Source organism: Pelophylax lessonae, assembly GCF_965119305.1.
Source record: "Pelophylax lessonae genome assembly, chromosome: 7".
In the NCBI taxonomy this organism is placed as follows: Eukaryota; Metazoa; Chordata; class Amphibia; order Anura; family Ranidae; genus Pelophylax; species Pelophylax lessonae.
The window spans coordinates 168,344,223-168,371,940 of record NC_138774.1 but is presented as its reverse complement, the minus strand read 5'-3'; the positions used below and the strand labels follow the sequence as shown (position 1 = coordinate 168,371,940).

At 47.2% G+C, this 27,718-nt stretch overlaps 1 protein-coding gene across 1 annotated transcript in view; it reads left to right on the top strand.

Annotated features, from left to right (window-relative positions):
• Window positions 1-27,718, top strand: part of CUL4B (cullin 4B) — a gene marked incomplete at its 5' end in the record, with an annotated part of 177,300 nt that overhangs the window by 83,823 nt on the left and 65,759 nt on the right. The window contains 2 exons of the mRNA XM_082263638.1: window positions 1,402-1,469; window positions 11,308-11,426. Of these exons, the coding sequence (XP_082119764.1) occupies window positions 1,402-1,469; window positions 11,308-11,426 (187 nt within the window). The remainder of the gene's footprint in view (window positions 1-1,401; window positions 1,470-11,307; window positions 11,427-27,718) is intronic.

Genomic DNA, 27,718 nt, shown 5'->3' with positions numbered 1-27,718 from the left:
GACAAACGTGGATTGAAATTCAGCCCCTTCAACAGGGACCAGCCGAGGTTCAATCCTTCTATGGGCAGGCTAATTGTCCCAAAGTCGATCCATGTGGATTTTTTACATGTGCTTACTGCCGGCGGCTATACCTGCTAGCAGTAATCCTTGTTTCTCAGAACTCAAATGCTCTGGGGGAGGAAAATAAATGGCTTGATTCACTATCAGCACTGACTGTGTTAATGGGGGTATCAAGTGATTTTCTTTCCTTCTACACAAGGTGGAAGAAAAGGAAATCAAATCATAGAATGGCTGCTTTAACCTTTAGGGGTGGGGCGGGGGGGAGGAGGCAGAGAGAGAATGTTTTGTTCAGCCCTGTCCCTTCCATTCCATCAGCTGTCAGATATAGGAACTCTGCTCTAGGTCTTCAGTGTGTGTGTGACATGTCATATCTCCACCCCCTGGTCTCTGAGGCTGAGAATAATCCTTTGAGCTGTGTGGTATAGAAGGATGTAGATGGGACATGGCTGCAGATAAAGTTACAACTTGTGTAGGAGGCATTAATTTGATCTCTGTGTATCGACTGAGGCTAGTCCCTTCACTGGGCATATGTAAGGGTTTACAACCAGTGTAAAAGATAAGTTCACCATGTAACATTCTCCCACTGCTGCAGCCTCTCTGACGTGGCCTCTTAACAGCAGGCCAGGGGTCTTCTCCCCAAACTCGCTATCACAATCTAATGAAAACATAGCCGTGTGGGCCTCCACCCACCTGGCCAATGCCATTCATTCAAAGAGGGGAGAACTATAAATACCGACAGCATTTGCAGCTTTCGGCTTGTAATTCTCAATGAACCGCCAGGGTGCTGTTGAGTGCTTTAGGTTTTTCATTGTTTGTTTCTTCCAGTCATTGGGCTTGATTTACTAATCTTGGAGAGTGCAAAATCTGGTGCAGATGTGCTTGGTAGACAATCTGCTTCTAACTTCAGCTTCTTCAATTAAGCTTTTCAAAAAAAAAAAAAATGAAAGATGCTTGGTTTCTATGCAGAGCTGCACCATATTTTTCACTCCCCAGTTTTAGTAAATAACCCCACAGTGTAACTGCCTGCATGTACGAGCAGACGGCTTACACTAACAGTCTGCAGGAGTCTTGCATTGCACCAGCGATCTGCTGATTGCGGGTGCAATGCTTTGCAGGCTCCTAGGGGGAAAAAAAGGGTCAACTTAGCCTTGTGTGTTGATCTTAGGGATTGCACTTTTCTCATTCTTCCTCACACTGACACTGTAAGTAAACATGTTGTGACAAAACCAAGTGGGCTAACTTGTTTAATGTTCTAAAACTGCTCATTGCCTGTATGTCTCTGAATTTCAGTACGTACATTTAGGCTTTGTGTAATACTAACATGATTCTCATGTCATGTAGAAAACCATTAATTGCCACTGTTGAAAAGCAGCTTCTCGGAGAACATCTTACAACAACTCTACAGAAAGGTATGATAGTAACATATAATTGTTAATCCTATAGACAATTTTTCTTTTCTTTTTTTAGTATTACACATAGCATAGATCAGATCATACAAGCAATGTATAAAATAGTATCATCAAGATGTATGTACACTACCGTGCAAAGGTTTGGGGTCACTTAGAAATGTCCTTATTTTTGAAAGAAGCAGAATGGGGGGTCCCCCTAGGGTGTGGGACTTTACCGGCAAACACACTTCCACAAGTAGATAAAAATAAATCGTTTTATTAAACAAGGTTTAAAATTGATCATACATAGATCGAACGGGTATAAAGGTCACATAGAATGTACAGATAGTGTGGATGGGTATAATTAACAAAAAAGAAATGAGGAGACTTGTATTGCATATACTCAAAGGTACGTATTAGCTTCTTGAAGGAAATCCTCCCACCCGACGCGTTTCAGGCACGCAGGCCTTTCTTCAGGGGTCTGAAGTGGGGAGATTTGTGATTTCCTACATGACATGATAAATATTGTTTAGATTAGTTGCATAAACATATTATCCAATACAGTATAAGTATTCAATATAAGTAAATTAACAGATATACATTGTATATAATGCACGTATAGGTAAAGCTTGGATTCTTAAAAATTCATACCTGTAAGTTACTGAAGAAGTGACAAGAGAGTCACGGCTGTTAAATGAAAAGAAAGAAAAGAGTTCCGCTGTGCAGGATACCGACGTGGGCGCCAACTGGGTCCCTGAGGCTGTAGGTCCTCCCGTATGTGGCCCCAGCGAGGATGCCTAGGTTGGGGTCACACTGGCGTCTGTGTGAATGTATATGCAAAGGGATAGTTCGCATTGTGTTCTCTGCGTGGGTAGTATTTTTTTGAATAAGAAAAAAAGGGAAGGGGAGATACCTTCTGGTAATTGTCTCAGCACCTATGCTTAAAGGGGTTGTGGAGTATCTGTTCCACTGAGAGTCGAAAGGTAGAGGAAGTTTTATTTGTTTCTGGAAAATAAAAATAGAAATAAAAATTGTACCTATTTTCAATGGGGTGTTTTGGTTGGATTGTGTCAAAAGGTTAGTAGTAACCATGTATGTGTTGTACTCATACCTTGTAGTATTTGTATCCACAACGGAGGCTTTATGCCCGAGGGGGTGGAGAATTGTATGGTTGGTTCCCGATGGGTGAAGGACGAATGGTCCTGAGAGACTATTACAATGGGAACATAACAGAGTATATAATACTTACTGGAATATGTGTCTGGAAATTAGGGGGATAATGTAGACAATATACAAGGTAAGATATATTAAGGAGGGGAGGGTGTCCAGGAGTAAAAAAGAGAGGTCAGACTGGTAAATTACCTGGTATTGTTCAGAGGAGATGTAGTTTTTGTTAAGGGAATAGGTCTCCCTGTTGGTTCCTGAAATTGTAAAATCCATGTTAAGTCATCTTAGGGTCCATGTTTGGTTGGGTGAAAGGGATATAGTCCAGGTATTTACCTTATGGGGTAGTTGCGGATGAGTTTGCAATGTCAGCAACGGCGGATGCTGTGTCTAGTGTCCGCCGCTGTTTATATGTGGAGTGAGAGACGCCGGAGCATGCGCAGTGCGTGCCACGTGCACGCTCCGGCGCTGAAGGTGACCAATGGCATCCCCCGCCGATGGAGCGCAGGCCACGCCCCCAGAAGCGGAAGCGTGGCCTGCGTTCCAGCGGCGCCGACGCAGTGACTGGCTCAACCATAGCGGGCGGGGCCGAGATGATCGGGTGGTGCCCGCAGGAGGAGCCAGAATGTAGGGGGAGCCCGCTTGTGAATTGCGTGCCCCCCCCTCAACCCGAACCTAAACGCCTTTCTAACAATGACGATTCAAGACATTAAAAAACTGAAAACATCCACATCAAGTTCCAACTTCCCAACCTCTGAGAAAAAAGCATTAGACACCCTATTAAAACAATCTGAACTTACCATCAAACCCTCCGACAAGGGAGGCAACATCGTCATCATGCACAACAGCCAATATACTGCAATGTGCGATAAAATTTTACAAAACTCAGACTGGTACAGATCCATAAACAAATCCACAATCGACAAACACCACCAGGAATTCTACTTACTGGTAGACACTGCATACTACCATAACGTAATAGACAAACAATGCTGGGAGTACATCCGTACAAGTCATCCCAAAATCCCCACATTTTACAGTCTGCCCAAGGTACATAAAAACCTAGAAAGCCCACCAGGGAGACCCATTGTATCAGGCAGGGGAAGCATCTCTGAGAATCTAAGTAGACTCATTGACGAAAAACTGAGACCATATGTAGAAGACCTTTCCTCATACGTGAAAGACACTATTCATTTACTACAAATCATCGAAGGCCTGGTAATACCTCTGGAATCTTTATTGGTGGCAGTGGACGTGGAAGCTCTATACAGCTCCATACCACATGCACAGGGCATCGCGGCCATTCGAAGGGTCCTCCAACAATCCAACCCAATACCAACTCCATTCAATGAATTCTTAATTCAAGCTCTTGAATACATCCTGACCCACAACTCTTTCTCCTTCAATGGCTCCCACTACCTCCAGGTGCAGGGCGTGGCAATGGGGACGGGCTGTGCCCCATCATATGCCAACCTGTACCTGGGGGAGTGGGAACGCTCATTTCTTCTAGACTCCACACTCACCCATTTCACGGATCACATCCTGTCATGGTACAGATATATTGATGACGTGTTCATCATATGGACTGGACCCCAGGAACTATTACTTGACTGCATAACATGCATGAACAAAAATAACTTTAACCTATCATTCACCATGACATGTCACCAAAAAACAATCAATTTTCTTGACGTCACCATCGAAAAAAACACAGATGGCTTACTTACCAGTTCCATATATCGCAAACCCACTGCTGGAAATACCATTCTACACTCCACCAGTTCACACCCAGCCCCTCTGTTGAGATCCATCCCCTACAGCCAGTACCTTAGGACCCGCCGAAATTGCTCAAACGATGTAACATTTAAAATTGAAGCCGACAAACTAAGAGAAAGACTCCATACACGGGGATACTCCAACACCTGTTTAAAAAGAGCCTTTAAACGGGCGGCAGCACAAAACAGAGCAGATTTATTATTTCCCAAACTACCACAACAACCTACAACAAGGAAATCGGAAACTACCCGCATTATTACAAAATACACAAAAGATCACACCAAAGTCAGGAAAATCATCAATAAATACTGGCATCTCCTAACAATCGATCCCACCCTCAATCCACATATACAACAGACCCCTGCTATAACATTTAGAAAAACGAAGTCACTGAAGGATATGCTAGTCCACAGTGAATACACTGGTGAACCGAGACGAGACCCCTGTAAAAGACCAGGAACTTTTCGTTGCGGTGGATGCACATATTGTCAATATATGTGCACTAACCCCAACATCATCCTACCTAATGGTAAAAAGTATAAACCCCGCCACTACGCCAACTGCAAGACCATCGGGGTAGTATACTTACTACTCTGCCCATGCGGTGGGTACTATGTAGGCAAAACAAAACTCGAATTTCACAACAGAGCCTACAGACACATTTTAAGTATGAAGACAGCAAATCCAGACCTACCCCTTGGCAGGCACGTAAGAGATTTCCATTATGGCCACTTCCCCGCTATCCAGTTTTTAATTCTAGACAGAATACACCCAAACAAAAGAGGGGGAGACTGGAACAAAACACTTCTACAACGTGAAACACGATGGATAATAGAACTTAATGCCACTTCACCTCCAGGCCTTAATGACTCTCTCAGCTTTAGACCCTTTCTAGAGGGGTTCTCCTCTGGAGGCTGGGAAAAGTGAATTCACACTACCCCACTCATCTTCCTCCAACTACCCTGTTCCCCCTCCCCCATTCCCCTTTCCCCCCCCCCCCCCCTTTTCTCCCCCATTCTTTACCAACTCACATCAACAATTTCCCCCCCCCCCCCCCATTTTCCATCCATCAGTATGCAGAATGTGCCTAAAAATATTGAACTAAACTTTTTTCCTTCCCCTACAGAAATACATGTATGCTATCAGTAACTTCTACATGATTTGCTCATTACTGTGTTTATACCAAATAGGTCTGCTGCTCCCAGACCACTTGAGGTCCCTGGTTTCAGGTCTTTCAGTATTCTCTATATTGATTCTCTTTCCCCTCCTTTTTTTTTTTTTTTTTTTTTTTTTTTTTTTTCTTTTTTCTCTATACACTATTCATATGTGTGCACCATATAACGTAGACACACACAGAGTGATGGATAAGATATAGAAATCAAACCACTCGCACAGATTATTAAATATATACTGTTTACCTTTAATAACACTGATATAACAATATTACTCAATCTTCGGTGAGCTGTTGTTAACCTCGGAGATATTCTGTATATATAAAAAAAGTGTTTTCTACGTATATACTGTATAATATTTCCATACTATATTTACCTGTCATATAATGTGTTGTCTTCTTCACATATGGAACAATGCAACAAAAACTGTGTTTAAATATTAAAATGGATCCCCCCAGGGATCCACAACAACCACCCCCACTATCCACCTTCATTGCTTTCCTTTTCCCCTACCTCTCCTGACCTGCTCTCTGCTCTTCTCTTCACACTAATATTCCGATATGCATAGGCCGACTCCGCCCTAATTTTCCACCCCCTTTGGCTGTCACTCTCCCTGTTGCTCCACCCGGCGCACCCGGGGGGGGCACGCAATTCACAAGCGGGCTCCCCCTACATTCTGGCTCCTCCTGCGGGCACCACCCGATCATCTCGGCCCCGCCCGCTATGGTTGAGCCAGTCACTGCGTCGGCGCCGCTGGAACGCAGGCCACGCTTCCGCTTCTGGGGGCGTGGCCTGCGCTCCATCGGCGGGGGATGCCATTGGTCACCTTCAGCGCCGGAGCGTGCACGTGGCACGCACTGCGCATGCTCCGGCGTCTCTCACTCCACATATAAACAGCGGCGGACACTAGACACAGCATCCGCCGCTGCTGACATTGCAAACTCATCCGCAACTACCCCATAAGGTAAATACCTGGACTATATCCCTTTCACCCAACCAAACATGGACCCTAAGATGACTTAACATGGATTTTACAATTTCAGGAACCAACAGGGAGACCTATTCCCTTAACAAAAACTACATCTCCTCTGAACAATACCAGGTAATTTACCAGTCTGACCTCTCTTTTTTACTCCTGGACACCCTCCCCTCCTTAATATATCTTACCTTGTATATTGTCTACATTATCCCCCTAATTTCCAGACACATATTCCAGTAAGTATTATATACTCTGTTATGTTCCCATTGTAATAGTCTCTCAGGACCATTCGTCCTTCACCCATCGGGAACCAACCATACAATTCTCCACCCCCTCGGGCATAAAGCCTCCGTTGTGGATACAAATACTACAAGGTATGAGTACAACACATACATGGTTACTACTAACCTTTTGACACAATCCAACCAAAACACCCCATTGAAAATAGGTACAATTTTTATTTCTATTTTTATTTTCCAGAAACAAATAAAACTTCCTCTACCTTTCGACTCTCAGTGGAACAGATACTCCACAACCCCTTTAAGCATAGGTGCTGAGACAATTACCAGAAGGTATCTCCCCTTCCCTTTTTTTCTTATTCAAAAAAATACTACCCACGCAGAGAACACAATGCGAACTATCCCTTTGCATATACATTCACACAGACGCCAGTGTGACCCCAACCTAGGCATCCTCGCTGGGGCCACATACGGGAGGACCTACAGCCTCAGGGACCCAGTTGGCGCCCACGTCGGTATCCTGCACAGCGGAACTCTTTTCTTTCTTTTCATTTAACAGCCGTGACTCTCTTGTCACTTCTTCAGTAACTTACAGGTATGAATTTTTAAGAATCCAAGCTTTACCTATACGTGCATTATATACAATGTATATCTGTTAATTTACTTATATTGAATACTTATACTGTATTGGATAATATGTTTATGCAACTAATCTAAACAATATTTATCATGTCATGTAGGAAATCACAAATCTCCCCACTTCAGACCCCTGAAGAAAGGCCTGCGTGCCTGAAACGCGTCGGGTGGGAGGATTTCCTTCAAGAAGCTAATACGTACCTTTGAGTATATGCAATACAAGTCTCCTCATTTCTTTTTTGTTAATTATACCCATCCACACTATCTGTACATTCTATGTGACCTTTATACCCGTTCGATCTATGTATGATCAATTTTAAACCTTGTTTAATAAAACGATTTATTTTTATCTACTTGTGGAAGTGTGTTTGCCGGTAAAGTCCCACACCCTAGGGGGACCCCCCATTCTGCTTGTTCAGTTTACAGGGATGTTGGCAAACCACTTCTAAGCTTTCATATAGCTGGGGTATTTCACTTCTATTTTTGAAAGAAAAGCACTTTTTTTTTTTTTTTTTTTTTTTTTTTTTTTTTTCAATGAAGATAACATTAAATTAATCAGACATAGTCTAGACATTGTTAATGTGGTAAATGACTATTCTAGCTGGATACGGCTGATTTTTAATGGAATATCTACATAGGTGTACAGAGGCCCATTTCCAGCAACCATCACGTCTGTGTTTTAATGGTACATTGTGTTGGCTAATCATGTTAAAAAGGCTAATTGATGATTACAAAATGCAATTATGTTAGCACAGCTAAAAACTGTTGTGCTGGTTAGAGAAGCAATAAAACTGGCCTTCCTTTGAGCTAGTTGAGTATCTGGAGTATCAGCATTTGTGGGTTCGATTATATTCTTAAAATGGCCAGAAAAATAACTTTCTTCTGAAACTTGACAGTCTATTCTTGCTCTGAGAAATGAAGGCTATTCCATGCAAGAAATTGCCAAGACACTGAAGATTTCCTACAATGGTGTGTACTACTCCCTTCAAAAGACAGCACAAACGGGCTCTAACCAGAATAGAAAGAGAAGTGGGAGGCCCCGATGCACAACTAAGCAAGAGGACAAGGTACATTAGAGTCTCTAGTTTGAGAAATAGACCCCTCACAGGTCCCCAACTGGCAGCTTCATTTAAATGGTACCCGCAAAACGCCAGTTTCAACGTCGACAGTGAAGAGGCGACTCCTGGATGCTGGTCTTCTAGGCAGAGTGGCAAAGAAAAAGCCATATCTGAGACTGGCCAAGAAAAGGAAAAGATTAAGATGGGCAAAAAAACAGACATTGGACAGAGGAAGATTGGAAAAAAGTGTTATGGACAGACTAATCTAAGTTTGAGGTGTTTGGATCACACAGAAGAACATTTGTGGGATGCAGAATGTGAACAGATGCTGGAGGAGTGCCTGATGCCATCGGTCAAGCATAGTGGAGGCAGTGTGATGGTCTGGGGCTGCTTTGGTGCTAGTAAAGTGGGAGATTTGTACGACGGAAAAGGGATTTCAAATAAGGAAGACTATCCCTGACTATCCCTCTATTTTTCAATGCCATGCCACACCCTGTGGACAGCATTTGATTGGAGCCAATTTCCTCCTACAACAGGACAATGACCAAAGCACGCCTCCAAACTATGCAAGAATTATTTAGGGACGAAGCATTCAGCTGGTATTCTGTCTGTAATGGAGTGGCCAGCGCAGTGACCAGATGTCAACCCTGTTGAGCTGTTGTGGGAGCAGCTTGACCGTAGGGTACGTAAGAAGTGCCCATCAAGTCATTCCAACTTGTGGTAGGTGCTTCAGGAAGTATGGGGTGACATTTCTTCAGATTACCTCAACAAATTGACAGCTAGAATGCCAAAGTTCTACAAGGCTGTAATTGCTGCAAATAGAGTTTTTTGATGAAAGCAAAGTTTGATGAATAAAATTATTTAAAAAAAAAAAACAAAAAAATCATTATTTCTAACCTCGTCAATGTCTTATATATTCTATTCATTTTGCAACTCATTTGACGCATAAAAGTGTGTTTTTATAGAAAATATGAAATTGTCTGGGTGACCCCAACTTTTGAATGGTGGTGTATGTATAATTGCAGACAGCTTGTGTCAGACTGGCATTTAAATTGGTGAATGTTAAAGTGGTTGTTACCAATGTGTAATGCATGGTCAGTAGCATAGTGCTGTTGCATTGTCATGTGTCCCTTTGTTTTATTTAAAATACCTGGTTGATCCTGCCAGTTCCTGTGTCCCCCTCTGTGTGCTGACCACAGTAATCATGGCTGCTGAGCCCTGACTGCCGTGGTGAGCCCGCGTGCCTCCGTCATCCGCAGTGTTCAGAGTATCCCTCCCTCTCCCCCCTCTCCCCCTCCCTTCTTGCATGTCTGGTCCAGTCTGTGTCTGCTGAGCTGATCTTCTCCGAGGCCCTCCTCTCTCCTTCTGCCTCTATTCCAATTCATTACATAACACAGTGCCTTGTATCATCTCTGTTTTAGCAAGATATTCACTGCAATATGTCAGTTTCTAAATTCTAATCCTAAACGCCTTTTTTGGGCAAGTCTTCTGTGTGGTCACATGATCTGCCTCGGCTGGCTGGCTGACATCACTGGAGAATCTCAGCCCCTCCCAGTGCTGTTCTTAGATCGAGGAAGCAGAGCAGAGGGAGATCATGTGACTGCACAGAGAAGCTGTGAAAAAAGGTATTTAGGATTATAATTTAAAAGAAACACACACACACTACACTTTAGATTTTGCAAAAACAGGGATGATATAAGTTATTGTAGTTAAGTTATTATAAAACCACTTTAACATTACAGGTCTTTGATCTTTGAAATTGTAAGTTAAACAGGTAGAGCCTGCCCAATTTCTCAGGGGGAAAGACTTGGTAGGAGCGTGAAAAATCTGACTGGTGAGGTAGGCAAAGAATTAGTGGGATAGAGATTTGAAGTCTATAAATGTATGAATTTGTCCAGGGTAATATAAGAAAATATAGAAAAGACAAAGTGCTAGAAAAAGGAGAGGGGAATAAACTAAAGGAAAAAGGTGGCGGGGGGGCAGGGGGATGGGAATTGGGGGGGATAGGTTTCTCTTAGGTGAAAGGTCACTAAATGGTGGTTTTAGATGTGTCGAAATATGAGGGCTTAGCCTTCCTCTAAAAATTTGAATTTGTTTTTTTTTTTATTTTTTTTTTTGTTCAGTATCTGATTTATTTTGGTAAGATAGAAGTGGGGAAGGGGTGGGGAAAGTCTTTCCAATTCAAGAGAATGCAGGTTTTAGATGTGTTAAGGATGTCTGTGAAGGGTTTGGGGTGTTTTTTTTTTTTTTTTTTTGTGGGAATGGTGGAAGGATGCAGCTGAAAAAAGGCCCGATATTATCTTGGTGGACAAAATCTATTAATTTCTGAGCAATAATTTTTTCAGCTTTGGGCAGGAACAAACCTTTATCTGTATTACAGCAACAACACATGTCTCAAACCTGTGGGTGACATTTGTGGAGGTTGATTGGGGTCCCATAGCATCGGGACAAGAATTTTGTAATTGGTTTCCTAAAGTTTGTTGCTGATGGAGGATTTCAGAGAGAAGGGGAGTATTTTTTACTTTGATCCAGGGAAAGGGGTGGTTGTAGATCATGTTCGCATTGATCTAGATATTGGGCTTTGAAAAAGTAATGCCTAAAAAATAGATAATGGCGGTGTAGACCTAATTTTAACACAATGGCTCTGTATAAGATTATCCACTTGATTTCAGAGGCTCATTTTTTTGTGCAACTAATGCCGCCGAAATGCAGTCTTGCACCTAAGCACCCCTGTATTTGTTCAATTGACTTATAATTTAAATCTACTAGCTTTTTTTTTTTTTTTTTAACCTCCATTTGTCTGGTTTTAAAATTGTACTTTGTCCATTTAAAAAGGTTTAAATCATCTTTTGGATGAAAACCGAATACAGGACCTCTCCTTGTTGTACCAGCTGTTTAGTAGAGTCCGAGGAGGTGTGCAAGTCCTTCTACAGCACTGGATCGAGTACATCAAGGTAAATATTTAAAAAATCTTATATAATTAGATCGTGTTTTTTTTTTTTTTTCCTCAACCATTGAAGGACGTAGGATGGCCAAAAACTTTGGGGTTATCCTGCCACCAATGGGGGAGGTATTGACACTGGCAAACTGTACTCCAGCCCTAGATGATCCCTCCACTGCTAGCCTGCCTGTTTTCATGGAGAGTTACTTAATAGAGGATTTTGCTCTGCCCTCAACAGAACATGCAAACCTGAAACAAATTAAAAAGCCCCTCCCTTCTCTCATCCTCAGTTTTTGTGTTTCTGATCATCCAGAATTACACTTCGTCACTTCTTGTTTCCCCTGGCCCTGATAATTGTGGTTGTTGGGCTTTCTTCAGGCGACTAGGTCCTGATTTGTCGTCCTCAAGTTGCTTACCCTAGGGTTTTTCCCTTAGGATATGCGCTGGATCTTGCCAATAGACTGATGCAGGCAACTCCGGCACCCTGATGCTTTTTTTTTTGCCCGCCTATTCCTTCTGATGCAGTAATGCCACTAGTTGTCCTGGGGGGTGCCTGCTTTGTTCTGGCACCAGATGATGACCCACTTTTGTGCGTGGGATGTGCACTTCCACCCGGCCATTTAGGAGCACAGGCGTCCACGGACCGATACTGTACCTTGTGTTTATTGCATTTAGGTTATTGGGCTCTGAGCAAGGCTTTTCTACTCCTATTTTTAAGGTAGTTCAGCCTATTAAGAATGTGGCGGTTGTAAAATCAGCTTTCTGATTTAGATGGGAAACTTTGTGTTAGAAATGTACCATGCTTATATTGGTATCAGAATTTGCAGTTTTGCATAAGGGATTTTATGATGTCCATGTGTGAAGGTATGCTTTCCTCAAACTGACTTGCTTCGATTGTACACTTTTTTAAGTTGTGGTTTGTTTGCCTTACCTTGTAACGGCACCCTTGCCATGTGGTGGTTGTAGTTTCATAGCTGATTGATTTCCCTATACATCCATGGACCCCGCTATCTTGTCCCTATTCACCAGAGGGACAAACAACTTTTTGTTTCGGGGTAACAAGCATGCTTTGCCATTTCTCTGCCTGCATCACAAATGTTTTATGAAACAACAAACGCATCTCTTCCAGCATGATGAGCTCTGTTGATTGCTTTTACCTGCACAAGACTAGAAGTCCAAGGGATTGTAGGATATATAGTTTCTTTATAGATAGTGTCAGACTTTTGTCTACAGATAGAGGTCTTGCATTAATCTCTGTACTGTGCCATGCAGCTTGCCTTTTGTTTCCCAGCAAGGAGCTAGGTCCTTACTGACTAGGCAGATTAAAACTGGCATCCTATGCAGGAAGAGAGAGGGTGTAACCTCCGGGACTGCCCATAGGCATAGCCAGAACTTTTTTCTGCCTAGTGTCTTACTCCTGTAGGGGGCGGTATTACCCTACTGATATGAATCAGAGAGAACTGCGTCAGTCAACTTAAGAGAAAAGGATTTTATAGTAAGTCAAAAATCTAGTTTTTAATGTCTTTCGAGGAGGGTTCAAGTTGAGGTATGCCCCCCCCCCCAATATCTTGGCTACTCCTAGTGGTCAGGAAGATTATCCAGGACCAAGGAGGCATAATGTTTGATAGCTCCATGGGTTCTAAAAGGAGCTGTTTCTCAGCTCTGTTGTCTCTGGCAGTCTGCACTGCCAAAATTGTCTGGTTTTATTATCACAGGGAGAGGTGTTCCTTCTGAATTCTCAGCTTTTCTGCCTGACGGCCCGAGAGAAAAGAGGATAGTCAAAAAGGGCAATAAACACTCTTCTCCTTAGCTGTAAAGTGGATACCAGGAAATTGTACACTAAAATTTGGCAAAAAAATAATTGGCATAGATTTATTCTTCAGTTTTTGATTTACTCCAGGAAGGTGTTAGGCTCCGTTCACATGTCAGCGTATGGATCCGGAGATTATTGCAAATTGCGGGACGCCTGTACGTTGCCCGTGATTTGCAATAGCCCCCCAAACGCTGAGCGATGTTGCCGCGATTTCCGCCTGCCGAATCGCGGTAACAATGCGCAAAAAAAAATTGCGGGACGCATTACGCCCAAAAAAGTACAAGAGCTTCTTTGGAGCGTATTGCGTCCCGCGATTTTATTTGCGCGATGTTACCGCGATTCGGCAGGCAGAAATCGCGGCAACATCGCTCAGCGTTTGGGGGGCTATTGCAAATCACGGGCAACGCACAGGCGACCCGCGATTTGGAATAATCTCCAGATCGCGGGCGGAATCGTGGCGATTCTGCCCGCGATCCATACGCTGACATGTGAACGGAGCCTTAGAGTTTGTTGCCCTTAAAGTGATTGTAAAGTCTATTTTTAATAAAATAATAAACGGGTTTATACTTGTGCAATAATATTGCACAGAGCTGCCTCTTACCACCTCTTCTGCCAGATTTCCTGCTGCTGATCTTGGCTCCTCCTCTTCTGTTTGCCCCCCATAGCAATCTTCTTGCTCTCTGCACACTTGTTTTGGCTAACAGCAGCATAGGCCAATGGCTCCTGCTGTTCTCAGCAAAGCCTGTGAGAACAGGAAGAGGGAGGGAGACCTGCAGCTTTGCACAGAGCTGGATCAATACAGTCAGTTAGGTGTTAACCTCTTGCTGACCATATAACTTATATATATTGCGGTAAGGCACCTCTGCTGCATTGAATCACATACCTAGTACATGATCCTGCACTTCCGGGTGTGGGGTGCTCATGCATCCCGCCAGTGACCTGCTCCTGTTGTGCTTATACACAGCAGGATCTGATCTGCGGGTACCACAGTTTGCATTTACAACCCCTTTAATTACGTTGGCAGAGTTTTTTTTTTTTTTTTTTATCCCTATGCATTAAGCAAAAACCTATGTGAAACAGCCCCCCCCCAATACTTACCTGAGCCCGTCTTTATCAAGCGATCTTTCAGGAGTGTCTAAGCTTCCTGGGACTCCCCTCCTCATTGGCTGAGACAGCAGCGCAGCGAGTTTGGCTCCCGCTGCTGTCAATTAAAATCATCTAATCAGGAGAGCGAGAGCGCAGGGCTGATTCTCGGCTCTGTGTCTGAATGGACACAGGGAGCTGTGACTCGGCTCGGATGCACCCACAGCAAGCTGCTTGCTCTGGAGGCACTCAACAGGAGGGAGGGGCCAGGAGAGTCGAAGAGGGATCCGGGCTGCTTTGTGCAAAAACCAGCTGCACAGGGCAGGTAAGTATAACCTGTTTTTGTTTGCTCTTTTTTTTTTTCTTTTTTTTTAAATGAGACTTCACAATCACTTTTATGCAGATCGTCATTATGTCAGTAGGGAAGGCATTGATCCTGTGTTCCAGCAAAGCAAGCACACGACTCCAATGGCTTTTCCTAGTAATAGCACCTCCCGCACAGTACACAAGCACTGGCTAGGCACCAGAGGCGTAACTAGAACCTTCAGGGCCCTGGTGCAAGAAACCATGAAGGGCCCCCCGGACCCCTGGCCTGGGGCCCTTCCCTTCAAGCCTGGGGCTCTTTCCACTGATCCTGGGGCCCTTTACTCTCATTGTGGGGCCTTTAATTACGGTCCCACAGTGGGACCCTTTCACAAGTTCTGCAGTGGGCCCCCCTCCTGCCATCTTGGAGCCTCCCCACAGTGGTGGAATGACAGGCCCCGTCACAAGGGTGACCTTTGCGATCTTGGAAGTTCACCCACTGGTGTCAGTAGTTTTTATTTTTTTGGTATTTTAATTGTATTCTATTTTATCATTTTATTTTATTTTTTTACACCGTCACTGACTATGACTCTGTCCATTCAGAAAAGGAAGGAGCTGGAAAATTACATTTTCTCTAGCGCTCATCGACAGACGTAGTCCTCGGTGATACACCACCTTCGGGTTATGTTACCTCCGCAGGAGCAGGACTAGACAGGAAATTAAAAAGCTCTGGCCACACCCTAGGGGCAGTCCCAGAGGGTATATCCTCTCTCTCTCTGCCTCAGCAAATCAGTTATTTTCTGTCTAGTTAGGAGTAAGGACCTAGATACCTTGCTGGGATCTTAGGTCCTGGCAAGAAATTTTTTTCTAAAAGGATTTTTGGACAGCTTTTTTCTCCAGTGTTCCTGTGAGATCTTCAAGCAAGAAAGCTGAACTGGGCGACGGGCTGGATGTTGAGATCCGGTGGTCACCCCAGTTCAGCCTACGAGCGCGTGCAGGCCATAGCTCCGCGCTGAGTCGGCCGCGACAAAGTCCCATTAAAGGACTGAACCCGCGAGTTAAACGTCTCGCTGAAACGCCAAAGACCATGAGTCACGGCGTCTGTATCGGTCGACAGCCCTCCCGCCCCGGTGGAGAGGGGTACTGTCAGGAGTTGGTGCCCGCCTGGTTCCGGTATGGTGAGTAGTATGTTCCCCCTGTTTTCCCTGACGGGTTTTGTGGTGAACGCGGGCCCCTCTCTGTATGGTAAGAAAGAGTTTCTTTCTATCCTATAACATGTCACAAATCCTCCTACTTTGAGTGTGATTTTATGTGTGCAAAAGCCAGGAGGCTTGGTTTGGGAGCTAACAATCTATTGTATACATGTTTCAAAGATGTAATCTGTGGCATTCTGGGAATCTTATGGGTTAAGTATAAGCTACCTACCAGTCAGAAGCCATGGACATGTAGACTGCCTTCCAAGTCAGATCTCCAGCTAATAGCAGGCCTCCCGAACGGCCATGCGGTCCGCCAGGGCCGGTACCGCCAAACACGCCATATCCCCATGCAGAGAGAGTGTTGTGTGCCTGCAGCACACCGCTAGTCAGCACAGGCCGCCGCCATGTTTTTTGCTGGATCGCACGAGCCGCCATTTTGGCGTAGCCTCGTGTCTCCAGCATGGGGGCGGCCATGTTTTAGGTGATTCTACACCTCGTGGAGCTTGGGGGAGGCGCCGGAAGGCGTACAGAGGGGCGGAGCCGCCTCCTTTCTTCCTGGGCAGCCAGCCAAAAGACTTCCTGTTTGTCTAAGACAGCGCTGTAAGCTGTTGCAGTTCAACTCTGAACATCAAGTGGTGAGCCTGGGGGTCTATCTCTCTCTCTCTCTCGATCGATAGGGATCCCTAGCAGGTAACACTAAGGGTTTTTTTTGTGGCGCTGAGGGTCAAAAAAAAAAAAAAAAAAAAAAAAAAAAAAAAAAAAAGTTTTTTCTTTACTTTGAATTATATCATCCAGGAAGTAACTGGAGTTATTATGGACCCTGCCACACAGATTCCCCCACCTGTTTCCCTCGAGGGGGCCTCGGGACCCGCCGGTGTACAGAGTATAGAGTCATTTACAGCAATTTTGGAGTCTATGGTGGCTCGGGTGGAGGCGGCCTGTCAGGGACGGGGGTCAAGGAAGCGACCCCCGCCTACCCCTATACTATCTGACACCTCTGACTCTGATTCAGAGATGGTCACTGCAGTTGCAGGTTCCTCTGCAAGGGCTGCTATCCCAGGTAAAGCCCCCTCAGACAGTGAGGAGGACGCTTCTTCTCCTGCTATAATTCAGGAAGAAGCATTGGTGGACGCACTAGTTGTGGCAGTGCAAGAAACCTTAAAACTTGAGGCTTTACCGGCAGAGGCAACTGAAACAGAGAGGCCTTTTGGGACTAATAAGCCCATCAAGCGGCGAAGGCCTTTCCTGTACCTAAATGTTTTGGAAATCAGATTAAAGGAGAATGGGAACATTCTAAACGTACCTTTACTATTTCCAAGCGTATTGCTAGACGCTATCCGTTTGAGGAATCCATCATTAAGAAATGGACGGTACCACCAGTCGTGGATCCGCCTATTTCCAGGCTGAATAAAGCCACGGTTATTCCAGTGGAGGACACTTCGTCCTTTAAGGATCCGGTGGATCGAAAGATAGAAGCGGAGTCCCGCACTATCTTTTCTCTGATAGGGTCAGCATTTAGACCAGTAATTGTTATTGGTCTAGTTTCCCAGACACTTACAGAATGGGCGAAGATGGTACGCCAAGATCTTAGGGGAAAAGATATTCCCCAGGAGACATCTGATTTGATAGAACAGATCATACAAGGGCTACGGTTTATCTGTGACGCAGCCTTGGACACTACTCCCTTGTTAGGGCATGCATCTAAGTTAGCAGTGATCCTCAGACGTGTGCTGTGGTTAAAATGCTGGTCAGCTGACCTAGGTTCCAAAAAGACTTTGACCAATCTCCCTTTCCAGGGGAATCGTCTATTTGGAGCCAACCTAGATGAAATCATTAAGGATGCCACCGGGGGCAAGAGTACTTTTTTGCCACAGGCTGCAAAAGCTAAGGAACCTCGCAACAAGCGAGGACCTTTCTTTACCGCCCATAAAGGACGCCCGGCTGGTACTTCCGGGAAAGGCAAGACTCCTCCAGGGGGGTTCAAGAAGGGCTGGTCGGACAAGCAGAGGACCAACCCAGCCAAACCCGAAGTAAAGGAGTACACAGCCTGAAGGTGCGCCCCCACCCAATTTCAGGGTGGGGGGACGTTTTCACCGGTATTCAGGACATTAGATCGAGCATCAACCACTACTACCGGTGCGATTCTTCCCTTCCAACATTTAAGTACAGGAAGCGGTAGTTACCGTTCCCTGTATAGATCTTTTCCTTTACCTTTTCCTAAGATTAGTCCCGATACCTCACAGGAATCGGATCTGATTGACCAGATAGGCCAAGTAGCCTCTAGTCGGGTGACTTCGGTCCCTGAGGTTCAACCAGAAAAGATCACCTTGCCTGATAACTATCAGGTATCTGATAAATGTGTGGGAACAGAAAACGACCAGACTTTCTCGGATGGTCGGGGCCAGATACCTCTAGGGACGCCTGGTTCAGATCCAATCAGCGCCAGTGGTCCTAGAAATTCTAGGCTGGCCTCTTCAAGCCGGCCTGGCCGACTTGGACAGGTTAGTCGCAGACGTTCCGTGGGAACTTCGTCTCAGGGAGTGTCTGTAGTCTCAAGGACCTATTTACCTTCGTGCTTTACAGTCGCTGGTTTTAATGGCCTGGCCATTGAGACCCAAGTACTGAAGGACAGAGGTTTGTCTACTTCTGTCATTCCTACCCTTATTAAAGCAAGGAAAGCGACTTCCAGCAAAGTCTATTATCACATGGAAGACTTATATTGCGTGGTGCGAATCTTTAGGATTTCCTCCACGTACCTATTCGGTGTCTCGAATATTGGCCTTTTTGCAACAAGGGGTTGAGCAGAAGCTAGCCTTGAGCACCATCAAGGGTCAAGTTTCAGCATTAGCAATCTTCTTTCAGAAACCTTTAGCTACCAAATCCTTGGTGCGGAATTTCATCCAGGGGGTGCGGCACCTGGCTCCTCCAGTCCGCGCGCCCTTACCGCCCTGGGATCTTAATTTGGTTTTGTCGGTTCTACAGAAACCTCCCTTTGAAAACATCAGGGAGATTCCCTTGCTTACTTTATCCCAGAAGGTGGTCTTCTTGGTGGCTATTACTTCTGCTCGCAGGGTGTCAGAACTGGCTGCATTATCATGCCAGTCCCCATACCTAGTGATTCATAGGGATAAGGTAGTACTTCATCCTAAGCCATCTTTTCTTCCTAAGGTGGTTTCAGATTTTCATCTGAATGAAGATATTGTACTACCTTCCTTGTGTCCTCAGCCCAAGCATCATCGGGAACATGCGTTGCATTCCTTGGATGTGGTTCGGGCAATCAGGGTATACCTGAAAGCTACGGAATCATTCCGTAAGACGGATTCACTTTTTGTGATCACGGATGGGCCCAGAAAGGGTTTGCCTGCATCTGCCGCGACCATTGCCAAATGGATTAGACAAACGGTGGTACAGGCTTATTCTATTAAGGGTCAGAGTCCTCCGTTCCCTGTTAGGGCGCACTCCACTCGAGCGCTCAGTACTTCCTGGGCCTTTCGCCATCAGGCGTCAGTGGTCCAGGTATGTAAGGCGGCCACTTGGTCGTCGGTACATACCTTTACTAAATTCTATAAAATTGATGTGACGGCATCGGCGGATGCCTCATTTGGCCGCAAGGTTTTGCAGGCCGCAATTTGAGGAGACCGGTGGTCTACCTCGAGGGTTTTTTTTCTGTTTGAAAAATTTTTTTGTTGAGTCTCATCATTAAGGATGAGCATTGTAAACTTCTAGTTGGCACCGGTTGGGCCTTCTAGATTGGGATTTGATTTCCATTTTCCCACCCCTCAGTTGTGATACTGCTCTGGGACGTCCCGAAGGTGGTGTATCACCGAGGACTACGTCTGTCGATGAGCGCTAGAGAAAAATGGATTTTTGTAAAATCTTACCGTAAAATCCTTTTCTCTTAGCTCATCGACAGACGTAGTCCCCGCCCCTCTGTTTTGGAGTTGGGTTGGGTTAAATTCTCTAAGCACTGCTTTTTCACATAACTGATTTGCTGAGGCAGAGAGAGAGAGGATATACCCTCTGGGACTGCCCCTAGGGTGTGGCCAGAGCTTTTTAATTTCCTGTCTAGTCCTGCTCCTGCGGAGGTAACATAACCCGAAGGTGGTGTATCACCGAGGACTACGTCTGTCGATGAGCTAAGAGAAAAGGATTTTACGGTAAGATTTTACAAAAATCCATTTTTTACCGACCCCTTCCTGGTTCTCTATTGTGACACATCCCTTGCAGCAGCCGGCAGGAGAGGAGAGGGAGCACAGGGGGGGGGGGTGGGAACAGCAGAACACAAGTGAACTAGATCTAGATAGGAGGAGTGGCGGGGGCAGCATACAGAGGAACCAATCTCCTAATTTCCCTCCTGCAGCTACAAGAGGAAAAAGGAGGACAGTGATTTCTCTACATGCTGCCCCCCACCGCCCCTCCTATCCAGGTGTACAGGGGAGCCGCACAGGCCCCCTGGAGCATGGGGCCCAGTAGCGATTGCAACCCCTGTAGTTACGCCCCTGCTAGGCACACAGATAACCCCTTCCTAGTCAGTCAGTACAGTGACCGTGCATATTTTTAGCACTGATAACTATTATGGGCAGTCCTGGGGGTATACTCCCTCTCTCTGCTATAGGTAGGTACTCAGCTTTTTTTCTGCCTAGTTAGGAATTGGGACCTAGTTCCTTACTGGGATCTCTGGTCCTGGAAATTTTTTCTTTTTAGAATATAAATTTTTTCCCTGTTTCTTTTCTGTGAGAGCTGCAATCAACTGCCGGACTGGGCGATGGGCTGGATAATTCAGATCTTGTGGTCACCCCAGTCTGGCCAGCAAGCGCGCGCAGACCTCAGCTCTGCACTAGGTCGGCCACGACATAGCCCCACCGGAGGGGGTCTGGCCTGCGAGTTAAACGCCTTGTGAGGTCGCATACGACTGGGTCTTGGCCCGAGTCGCAGCGTTCCTCCTGGCTGACAGCCCCCCCATTTCGATAGCGAGGGGTTCTGTCTGGAGCTGTGCCTTCCTGATTCCTGGTATGGTGAGTAGCTGTCCCCCCCCTTTCCCCATGGAGGGTTTTGGGGTGGACGTGAGCCCCTCCTTGGGATGGTTGGACCCCCAGGTTCCCCTTCACCTGTCCCACCCCGTCCTATTCCCCCCCCCCCCCTTCCACTTAGGCTTGGCCTGTTTGGGTGGTCTGGCCACCTTCTGGGGTGCCTGAGAGGAAGGCTGTGCGGGGGGCAGTTGTACCTGATGGGGGGCTCCTGCCAGGCCCCCCACCCTGGTGGGACAGTTGTACCTGGTGGGGGCTCCTGCCAGGGCCCCTCGTCCTGCCTGGGCCTGTCCTTGAGGTCTTGGGATCCCTCCAGGGAGCCTCGTGGTGCCGCCATTTTCTTCTAGCCTGTGTTCTTCAATGTACAGGGGCCATGTTTGTGTAGTCCGGTGGCCATTTGGCGGTGGTTTGCCATTGAAAATAGCGGCGGCCAGGACAGTGGATCCTTTGGGTGGCTATTTCGGCAGTGGGAGCCCCTCATCCCCTGGTGCTGACTTCTGGATCCTCTCATTTCCTGATCCCCACTCGTGCTGTGCAGATTCTCCTGGTGGCTGCAGTGCTTGGTTTCTGGGGTGGTGAATCTGGTGGGGTCCTCTCCTTCTCTGCCGAGGATTGATTGGTGCTCTGTGACTGGCACCCGGATGGTGCTGCCAGAGTGGTGGGGGTTGTCCCTTAGTAGTGTTACTTTTTTTTGTGGTGTCCCCCTGGTGACTCATGGAGTAGTTTGGAACACATCTACCCACCTGATCCCCTCTTTGGGGCTGCGGGGCACTTCTGGTCCCATCCATTGATCGATGCATTGACGGCGGTCCTGGAGTCCCTTGTGTCCCGGGTGGAGGGGGTTTTTGGACGATGGGCTGGCATGAAAACGCCCCCCGCCTTTCCCTGCCTCATCTTTCTCCTCAGATCCTGAACCTGATTTGGACGCCAAGGACGTGGATCATCCTGCTGTGTTTGCAGCCATGCGCCCTGTATTCTCAGATGGTGAGGATGATTCCTCCGCTTCTGCAACCGTGCACGAAAAGGTGCTGGTGGACGCACTGATTGTATCTGTGCTTGAGACTTAAGTTGGAGGACACAGCAGAGGATACAATGGAGGCGCAGGTTCCCTTTGGCACTTGCAAGCCATCCAGAGTGGCAAAAGAGTTCCCTTTCCCCTCCTAATTTTACAAAATTGTCACTGAGGAGTGGGGACGGCTAAAGCATCCCCTTGAGGTCCCTAAGTGAGTTTCTAGGCGATACCCCTATGGGGGAGTCTCTTCTCAAGAAGTGGACTGTTCCTCTGTTGGTGGTCTCTCTGGTTTCCAGATTAATCAAGGCAACCATGATTCCATTTAAGTCCCTGGCCTTTAGGGACCCCGTTGACAGGAAGGCGGAGGCTGTGGCCTGCAATTTGTACACCCTGGCTGGTTCGGCACTGAGGACGATATTCACCATTGCCCTGGTGTCACAGATTCTGACCGAGTGGGCCAAGCTTTTACGCTGTGACCTGGAGAGGGAGTAGCTCCCCCCTGCCTTTGCTGAGCTAAAGCACCAGCTGGTCCAGGGGCTGCAGTTTATCTGAGATGCCTCTTTGGATGTGGCTCGGCTCTTTTTCGGCAGTGGTTGTTCGCCGTGTCTTTTGGCTCAAATGGTGGTTTGCTAATCGGCCTTCGAACAAGGCCTTGATCTACCCTTTCAAGGAGATCGCCTGTTTGGTGCTTCCCCCGGATGACATCATTAAAGGTCTGACAGGGGGGAAGAGAACCTTTTTTCCAAAGGCTGCTGAGGGCAAGGAACCTCGTTTATAGTCGTGGGCCCTTCTCGGCTCATAGGAAGTTTTTTCGTCCCTTACGGTCGACTGACAAAGGGTCAGAGCCCTTCGGGGCCTCTTCTGGAGGATCCAAGCGAACATGATCTGGCAAGTCAAGTGCAGGCTTCTCCAGCCCTGCGGACAAGGCCCCTTCAGCAGGAAGGTGTTCTCTCATCCGTATCTGGGATGGAGGGACGTCTTTGCTGGTTCCCGGACCCGTGAACTCCCCTGGTACGAGAACAAGTGGGTCCACAAGGTCATTCGGTCCGGCTACAAGTTCGAGTTTCGTTCTTCTACTCCAACATGCGATTGTTCACAGGCTCTTTTTGGGTTGGAGCAAGACCTTTTCTTTACGGGTGATATTCTCGGTTCTGACTTCGGAACGGTTTCAGGGATTTTACTCAAACCGGTTTACAGTCCCGGGGAAGGAAGGCAGGTGCTTCAAATTCTGGACCTCAGCGCACTGAGCTGCTTGTGTGGGTGCAAAAGTTCAGAATTGAATCTGTTTGCACAGTGGTGGCTTCCCTGCATCAGGGGGATTTTCTTGCCTTCATCGACATTAAGGACGTTTACCTTCAAATTCCAATATGTCAGTCTCCAGCGCTTCCTCCGCTTTGCCGTAGGACAGGAGCATTATCGGTTTGTGGCGTTACCTTTTGGTTTCGCCTCTGCTCCTTGGGTCTTCACAAAAATGTTGGCTCCGGTGCTTGTCATGTTGTGCCAATGGAGGATCGCGGTACTGGGCTACTTGGATGTCCTTCTAAAAGTCACCTTCCGCTCTGGTGGAGTTTAGTTGATTTCTTGATTTTCAGAAGTCTGCTCTGGTTCCATCCACAAGCTGGACTATCTGGGTCTGACTCTGGACTCCGCCTTAGCCTGAGTGCTCCTTCCTGTGGACATGCTCCACAAACTACTGGCTGCAATTCTTCTCCTGCTGTCCAGCAGTTGGTCATTCCTCCGGACTTTCATGCGGGTGCTGAGCCTGATGGTGTTTACCTTTTGAGGCGGTTCCATTTGCACAGTTCCATACGAGGTCTCTGCAAGGGAGATTCTGGCCAAATTTGTCAAGCATCCGCAGTCTCTGGTTTCTCCCCTTGTTTTGGACAGTGGTCTCCATGGATGCCAGCCCATCCGGTTGGGGAGGCGCCCTTTGAATAATATTCTCAGGAGATCTGGACACTGGAAGAGTCCTGGTCATGATAATGGTCACAGCCAGAGTCGCAGCATACCTCTGGCCTGCAGCACCCCCATTCCAAGATGGCACAGTAGACTGTCAGAAGTGGTGCCCACACGGTTCCCAGGTGTGGTGAATAGTGTCCCCCCCCCTATCCTCTGGGGAAATTCTGGGGTCTGGGGTGGAAGCAGGCCCTTCCTCGGGTTGGTAGGCACCTTCTGTGCTCTTCCTTCCCTCATGGTCCCCCCCCCCCACTAGCGGGGTTCCCCTGTACTGGTCGCCCCCACCTACCCCCAGTCCCCTCTCCAGTCCCCCCTCGGGGTGCACGGGTTGTTGGGGTGTGATTGGCTGAAGGGAGGTGGGAGTTCGCTGCCGGCGACTCATTTTCTGATGCTCCTGAATGGCTGCCTGAGGGGGTCCCTGCGAGGCCCCCCCCCCCAGTGGACTTACAAGTACCTGTGGGGCCGGTCTGGGTCCTGGGTGCCGCCCTGCTCTGCCATTTTGTTCTGGATTTAACCTCGCCAGCCATATTTTTGGGGTTTCCCATTATATTCAATGCGGAGGCCATTTTCTTGTAGCTTATGGAGCAGTGATGCGACGGTGGGCCTCTAGTGGTAGTGGCTGCGCTTCCTCTTCCTTTTCTGATTGCAGCATGGTAAGTAGCTTTGTCCCCCCCGTATCCAGCGCTGAATAGATGTTGATGAGTTTCTGCAGGTATACAGATCCTTCTGCTATTGCAGCGCCGCTGGTGCGCTTGTTCTTGCAGTCCCACAACGGTAGCGGTGTGAGGGGTTGTTTTTTTTAAAAAAAAAAGCAAAGCTGCAGGACCCGCTGGGTCTCGGTGTACCCTGGCGGACATGATGGCGGTTCTACAGTCACTTGTGTCAAAGGTTGATATGGCCTTTCAAAGCAGCCTAGCAAGAAGCGCCCCCGCCCCCCGCCTTCACCTGTATCCTCTGCCTGTGGATTTTTCTGCCACAGACACGAGTCAACCCACTGGGTCTGCGTCCACACACCCTGACTGCTCTGACAGTGAGGATGGTTTCTCTTCACCACGGCCGCGCATGAAAAGGGCGCTTGTGGCAGCACTTATTATCAGTGGGGAAAACTTTAAAATTGGAGGACTTAGCTGATGCTGCGTTGGTTGCGCTGGTGCAATTTTGACACCTGTAGACAATCCAAGCTGACTAAGGTGTTCCCCTTTCCTGCCTATTTCGACGAGATTGTCGCTAGTCAGTGGGGGTCCCTGAAATGCACAGTTGGAATACCTAATCGTTTCGCTAGGAGATATCCCTTTGAGGAGTCTCTTTTGAAGAAGCTGATAGTTTGATTGGCGGTGGGCTCTCAAGTTTCCAGATTAAATAAAGCCACGCTTCTTCTGGTGGCGGATTCCCCGTCTTTTAAGGACCCTGTGAACAAGAGAGCTGAGGCTGTGATCCGATACCTTTTTCGCCATGGCAGGTTCAATTTTGAGGCCTGTGTTTGCTATCCCCTTGGTCTCCCAGACCTTAATGGAATGGGCAAAACTCTTACACCAGAATCTGGAAGGGGGTCAACATCCTCCTGAGCTGGTGGATCAGTTTTATACAGGGGCTACAGTATATCTGTGATGCATCCTTGGATGCGGCCCCTTTGGCAGGCAAGTGTGTCTGTGACTGCGTTGATCCCCTGCCGCATGATTTGCTTAAAGCGGAGTTCCACCCGAAATTGATACTTACCTCCATCTTCTCGCTCCCGGTCACCTGAAAAACAAATGGATAATCGCAATTTTTTTTTTTTTTTTCACTTACCTTTTAGAGAAAATATACTCACCTTACTTCCTTCTTCCTCCCCTCGGCGGCCACGGCGATTCGTCACTTCCTGGCTTTTGCAATGATTCCTGGGAGCTGAACGTCATCGCTCCCAGGAATCATTGCGCCTGCACCGGCCCCGACGTCAGTTCCGGGGCGCGCGCGTCATTCCCTTCTAAACAGCTTCTGGGCATGCCCAGAAGCTGTGGAGGGATGACGCGCGCGACCCGGAAGTGACGTCGGGGCCGGTGCAGTGCATCGTGGGACCGAAGGAGGAGGAAGAGGACGCGGAAGAGGATCGTGCTGGCTTCAAGCTGCCCACACCTGAGATGGCAGCGCTGGAGAAGACAATTTCAAGGTAAGTATTTCTCCTGAAAGGTAGGTGCAACCCGGGACAGATCAGAGGCTAGCCATTGTGGAATGTGCTAGCCCTGACTGTCCCGGGGGTATTTTTGTAAAAAAATGTATAACCAGGGTGGAACTCCGCTTTAAAGTACTGGTTGGCTGACCAGGCCTCCAAAAAAGGTGCTGACTGATCTACCGTTTGCAGGAGACTGTTTGTTTTTTTCAGTGCTTCTATGGAAGAGATCATTAAAAGTCGGGAGGTTCGCGGGGGGTTCCAAGAGGCCCTGGGCTGGTAAGTCAAAAGTGGGTTCCACTAGTTCCACAGACGAGCCCTCCTCTGCCTGAAGGGGCGCCCTCACCCTTATCTCAGGTGGGGGGGACGTCTTTGCTTCTTTCCAAACCTGTGGACCTCTCTCATTCAAGACAAATAGCTCCACAAGTGTATTCTTTCCAGTTACAAGGTTGTGTTTCAGTCCTTGCCTCCGTCAAGGTTCTTTGCTTCTAACTTGTGCCTGTCCCCAGATTGGCTGCAAGGCCTTTTATGGGATGGTGCAGGATCTGCTATCACAGGGAGTAATTGTCCCGGTTCCAGGGTTGGAACGTTTTTTTCAGGGATTTTATTCCAATCTATTTACTGTTCACAGGAAGGAAGGCAAGGTCCATCTGATCTTGGATCTCAAGGCCCTGAATCGCTTTGTGCGGGTTCAGAAAGTTCGGATGGAGTCCATTCTCAAGGTGGTGGCATCCCTTCATCAAGGGGATTTTCTGGCCCCTCTCGATATCAAGTACCTTTAACTTTAACATATTCCAATATATGTAGGGCATCAGTGTTTTCTTTGTTTTGCCATGGGAGAGGAACATTATCAATTCTTGACTTTACCATTTGGTCTTGCCTCAGCTCCTCAGGTGTTCACAAAAGTGTTGGCCCCGGTGTTAGCCTTGCTCAGGAAGAGGGGAATCACTGTACTGGGGTACCTGGGTGATCTCCTTCTGCGAGCAGAGTCTTTGTCTATCTTAAAAGTCGATCTGGACATCACTGTGCGAACCCTGCAAGAGTCCGCCTGGAGGCTGAATTTTCAGAAATCCGCTCTGATTCCGTCCACCAACCTGGACTACCTGGCCCTGACTTTGGACTCCACCTCAGGCAGGGTGTTTCTTCCGGAGGCAAAACTGTTGAAGTTTTAGCCTGCGATTCGGCTCCTGTTGTCCAACCGTCCGTTGTCTCTCAGGACTTGCATGCAAGTGCTGGGTTTGATGGTCTCCACCTTCGAGGTTGTTCTGTTTGTGCAGTTCCATACCAGGCCTCTGCAAAAGGAAATTCTTGCCAATGGGACAAAAGTCATCAATCTCTGGACAATCTGATCCTGTTGAGCCGGGGTGCAAGGGGATCCTTGCTTTGGTGGCTCCATTCCCCGGCACTTTGACCAGGGAAATCCTTTTTTCCCCCTGTACTTGACAATGGTTTCCACGGACGCCAGCCTGTCCGGGTGGGAAGGGGTCTTGAGCACAGATTCGGCTCAAAGTGTTTGGACTCGGGAGGAGTTCTGCTGATAAATATCCTGGAGATTCAGGTGATCAGGCTTTACCTGTCCCTGTGGACGGATCATCTGCAGGGGTGTCCGGTAAGAATTCAGTCGGACAATGCCACGGCTTTGGCATATATCAATCATCAAGGGGGCACCAAAAATGCCCTAGCGGCCAGAGAAGTAGCCGGCATTCTTTGGTGGGCAGAATATGTTCCAGCCCTCTCTGCTGTGCACATTCCAGGGGTGGAAAATTGTC